The sequence below is a fragment of the Tachysurus fulvidraco genome, chromosome 10 (genome assembly GCF_022655615.1).
Source record: "Tachysurus fulvidraco isolate hzauxx_2018 chromosome 10, HZAU_PFXX_2.0, whole genome shotgun sequence".
In the NCBI taxonomy this organism is placed as follows: domain Eukaryota; kingdom Metazoa; phylum Chordata; class Actinopteri; order Siluriformes; family Bagridae; genus Tachysurus; species Tachysurus fulvidraco.
The window spans coordinates 523585-527945 of record NC_062527.1 but is presented as its reverse complement, the minus strand read 5'-3'; the positions used below and the strand labels follow the sequence as shown (position 1 = coordinate 527945).

General features: G+C 39.2%; 1 protein-coding gene across 1 annotated transcript; it reads left to right on the top strand.

Moving 5' to 3' along the window:
• Positions 1–395: 395 nt before the first annotated feature.
• On the top strand, positions 396–3366 carry ciao2a (cytosolic iron-sulfur assembly component 2A). Its single transcript, XM_027140865.2, has 5 exons — positions 396–590; positions 1198–1362; positions 2181–2230; positions 2371–2416; positions 2595–3366. The coding sequence occupies exons 1-5, from the start codon at positions 488–490 to the stop codon at positions 2693–2695; spliced, it is 465 nt and encodes a 154-aa protein (XP_026996666.1). The 5' UTR covers positions 396–487; the 3' UTR covers positions 2696–3366.
• Positions 3367–4361: the final 995 nt, after the last annotated feature.

Below are 4361 nucleotides of genomic sequence, written 5' to 3'. Positions count from 1 at the left end.
ATCACGTGTCACGTGTAGTCACGTGCTACAAGTCAGCCAATAAAACGACCTCTGGTTGGGGATCAGGGAAACTAGTCCAGACTAACAGATAACAGATAAAACAAATAGTTTCGGTTTGTAAAGACAAATAGTGTAATATCACGATAGTATTTCGTTTCCAATTTGTTCAAAGGAACAAATCGTATCTAAACAACTCGTATTTTTTAAGTAGATTTCTAATTCAATTTGTTTTTTTAATTATTTTTTACTCCCGTCTTCAAATCGAACATCGATTACACACGACTTAAATTTATACGGAAGTGAAACTGGTCGTGTCCCAAATCGCTCCCTGCTAGATAGCTTGGGTGAACCCGTTGTTTCAAGTGTATCTAGTGAACCTATCTAGGGATTAAGGAGCAGAATTGGGACAGAACCACCAGCCCAGTCAAATGCAGCTTGACTCTCCATTGCCAATGTCACAGAACTTGATTATGGAGCCTTTAAGAACATGGAGATCATTTCTAACGTTGTAAACAAGTTCTTTCAGCTCTCCAGTCAATATAATGTAAGAAGGACAAAGAAAATGGAGGAGAAAGCTCTAGAAGTGTATGGTAAGTGGTGCAGGAGTCTAATCAGGAAGTGAAGGAGTCTCTAATGTTAAAGTGTGGTGTGTTTACTCTGTTTACTGTTTACTCTGTTTACTGTTTACTCTGTTTACTGTTTACTCTGTTTACTGTTTACTCTGTTTACTCTGTACCTATAGACCTATAAATATCTAAATCAATATATCAAATAAACCTAAAACTTTTACATTGATCTTATGTATTCAATACAGCAACCCAGAAATGAAGTTTTACAGTGTTGGGATCTGAACTCACAACCTTCTGTTCAACATCTCAACCACTGAACCTTTGTTTGTTTGTTTGTTTGTTTGTTTGTTTGTTTACCCCGACTTTAATGCCGTATAGGATCTCGAATGATGTCAATTCAGGAAACCAGAAATGAGGTTTTTACAGTGTTGGGATCTGAACTCACAACCTTCTGTTCAGCATCTTAACCACTGAACTTTTGTTTGTTTGTTTGTTTGTTTGTTTGTTTGTTTGTTTAACCCGACTTTTATACCGTATAGGATCTCGAACGATGTTACCGTACGTCACTGGCTGCTGTAAGCTCGACTTATCTTCAGTTTAACGCTTTAGAGCTTTATTTTACTTTCAGATGTCATTCGAACCATCCGAGATCCGGAGAAACCCAATACCCTGGAGGAGCTGGACGTGGTGACTGAAAAATGTGTAGAAGTTCAAGACCTCGGCGACGACGAGTATCTCATCATTATCAAGTTCTCCCCGACGGTGCCACACTGTTCTCTGGCCACACTGATAGGTGGGTGAAAAGATAAAGAAAATGTTCAGTTAACAGCTGGTCACGTGTACACGTCTCTGTCATTTCAACAGTGGGGATTTTGGGACTTGAACTCACGTTGCAGGCATTCGCTCAGAGTCTTACCGCTCTCCTCTAATGCTTGAACAGATTGTCCTTATGGATATCAAATTTATTTCTATAGCGTCTTTTACAATGGACATCGTCTCAAAGCAGCTTTACAGAACATAAACATAGAACAAAAGGTTAACATATTCACAGGTTGGAGTTTCCCGAGTCAATAACTCCTGAGCTAAACGCTGTTACTACACAAATAACACCTCTTTTCTATCGTAGTAATGTAGAGAGGCAGCTACAACCGTGTTTTGTGTAGTAACAGCGTTTAGCTCAGGAGTTACTGACTCGGGAAACTCCCACCTGTGAATATGTGGCCGACTTTACTTAAGACGCCGAGGCGCTTTTTTCCTTCTCGATAGGTGAGTAACGTTGGTTTTGCTTTGTTACACAGAACTAATATATGCCTTTGTCCTTTACATCATTATGCTTGTGTGGCATTTTTGCTTGTTTGTTTATCTACAATCGTATTGTTCTTCCCTTCAGCTATGATAAAGACACGTTTCTTTCTGTTAGTCGCCTGGGTTACGTATGTATGTGTGGGCGGAGCTATCGATATAGGGGTGGGACCCGTTTGGGTTAGGGGCGTGTTTGTTTTGGTGATTTTATACGTCAACATTGGCTTTCAAACAACGGAGAAATCACCTTTAAATACCACTTTATTTTAGACTGAACATTGTAGGTTTTTACGATGATTTGCTTTGCAGGTCTTTGCTTACAAGTGAAACTACAGCGATGTCTTCCATTTAAACACAAGGTAAAGACTGTATTATTTCTCCTGTGTATAGTCTCTCAATACTAATTTTTAACCATATGCTTCACGTTGTAGTACTTTTGTACAGACGTCTTTATCCAGAGCCGGAGCTTTTAGTTTTCCTATTGTGTTTCTGTTAACAGCTTGAAATCTACATTACTGAGGGAACACATTCAACTGAGGAAGACAGTAAGTGTGCATCAGTAAATACCCCCCCCCCACACACACACACACTCATTAACCTACTCATTGATGCAGTTATTTAATCAACCAATCATGTGGCAGAAGCACAGTGTACACAGTCGTGAGATCCGTACAGTCAATATTGCAAGAATTTTTTTCATTCTCGTCTTGTTTCTTCTTGCAGTTAACAAACAGATCAACGATAAAGAGCGGGTAGCGGCAGCGATGGAGAACCCTAACCTGCGGGAAATAGTGGAACAGTGCGTTACTGAGTCAGACGACTGAAGCGTCATCATCAGGCACGACGTCACGAGCTTCTCTGTATTTTTAACAGCATGCAGAATCATAACAGAGACGCTGGAACGGAACGATCTGCTTAATGTTGACTTTCTGTCCTCTGCAAGCAGCAGACGAAGCCACGGGACAATCTTAAACAAAGCGATAAGCTCTGTTGTTTAGTGACGGCTGTCTGTCACAGGGAGCTTCTCAGGGACACAAAATAACACATTTATGGCAAATTAACACATTTAGACCAAACCATGGCTTGTCTAATGCCCCCGGAGTGTTATAATAATCTAGTCTAGAGTTGAAGATAACTCTGCTACTTGAATTCCGATTGTTCTCTTTCCAACTTTTTTGTTTTGTTTTGTTTTATTCTGGTATTTCATCACACAACAGTTGAAATACTATGAAATTCCTGTATATTGCTGTAGAATTAAATCGAAAATAGAATATAGATTTTTGTGTTATTTACTAATTTCAGTCAGTCAGGCATCAAATTCCTGTCCCACAAATCAGTCATCATCCTAAACCATCGTTTATTGTATCGTGATTATTGAAATTTCCCAGCTGTAATGTTATGGCTTGCGAACCTTCCTTATCGAAGTCTGTTCAGCTTTTTTTTTTTTTTTAATCACATGTAAAAAAAAATAACTGATTAAAAGCATATTACATCATTTTAAAACTCGTCCATGCGTCATTTCAGACGTTATTTGAATACCACAGGGTTTTAAATCCAACACATTTATCCACAAAGGGCTGATGTGGGTCCAGGTTTTCCGTCTCAGCAGGAGCCACGACAGATTCCACACTTTTGATCAGTTGACCTTGGCTTTCATAATTACTCTGAGGCGAAGCTTCTGCATGGGTGGGAGCAAAACTTGCCCTCACACCGACCCTGTCCGGATAAGACTGGCCACCGCCGGTCCACACGCTCCAATGCAGAGGCAGGTTTGTTTTTTTAATAAAACCCCCCCAAAAAAAATTAAACCAAGATAAATTATGTGAGAACTTTCTCCATTCTCACTCAGAAATGTTTCAGTAGGAAAACTACAATATCTTTACTAAGTGCACACACACACACACACACACACACACACACACACACACAACTAAACAAATACTTTACATCTCTTTAATCTTTTTAGGTCTGTCGGGGTGACAAATCTGGACTTGGCAACGTTTTCCCAGTCTTTATTGCAAAAACATTCTTTATCCATCAGGTCACCGTACAGGTTTCTAAATGGAGTCCATGCATTTTAATAAACCCCGGTCCTTACTGAAGCAAAGCAATAATATGGATGCATCTTACAGACTTAAACATCTTACAGAACCCAACATCAAAGCAAAAGAGTCTCACTTTCATTAATTCAAACTCGGTACACATTATTTCTCCTCCATAAGAGATTCGTGTGTACATATTTAACACAAGCAACGTAGAGAACAGCACAAAAGACCAAACGTGTAGAAAGGAAGGACTTAAAAAAAAAAGAGTCTCTAATGAATCGACTATAGTGAGATTTCAAACCCAAGCTGTTTAGTGTCATTTCACATATCATGATTTGAAAGAAGCCTTCGATCTCATTCAGATTCGTAGCTATCTGGGTTCTTAAGAAAAGTGTCCGCTTTGAATCTCTTGAAAGAGAATTAGAAAAAAAGGATAAGAGGACAT

Excerpts from the sequence above, each read along its gene's own strand:
- ciao2a (XM_027140865.2), top strand. The coding sequence starts at position 488 with ATGGAGATCATTTCTAACGTTGTAAACAAGTTCTTTCAGCTCTCCAGT. Across the intron at positions 591-1,197 it reads GAAAGCTCTAGAAGTGTATG|ATGTCATTCGAACCATCCGA; the intron begins GTAAGTGGTGCA and ends TTTTACTTTCAG. Across the intron at positions 2,231-2,370 it reads GTCTTCCATTTAAACACAAG|CTTGAAATCTACATTACTGA; the intron begins GTAAAGACTGTA and ends TTCTGTTAACAG.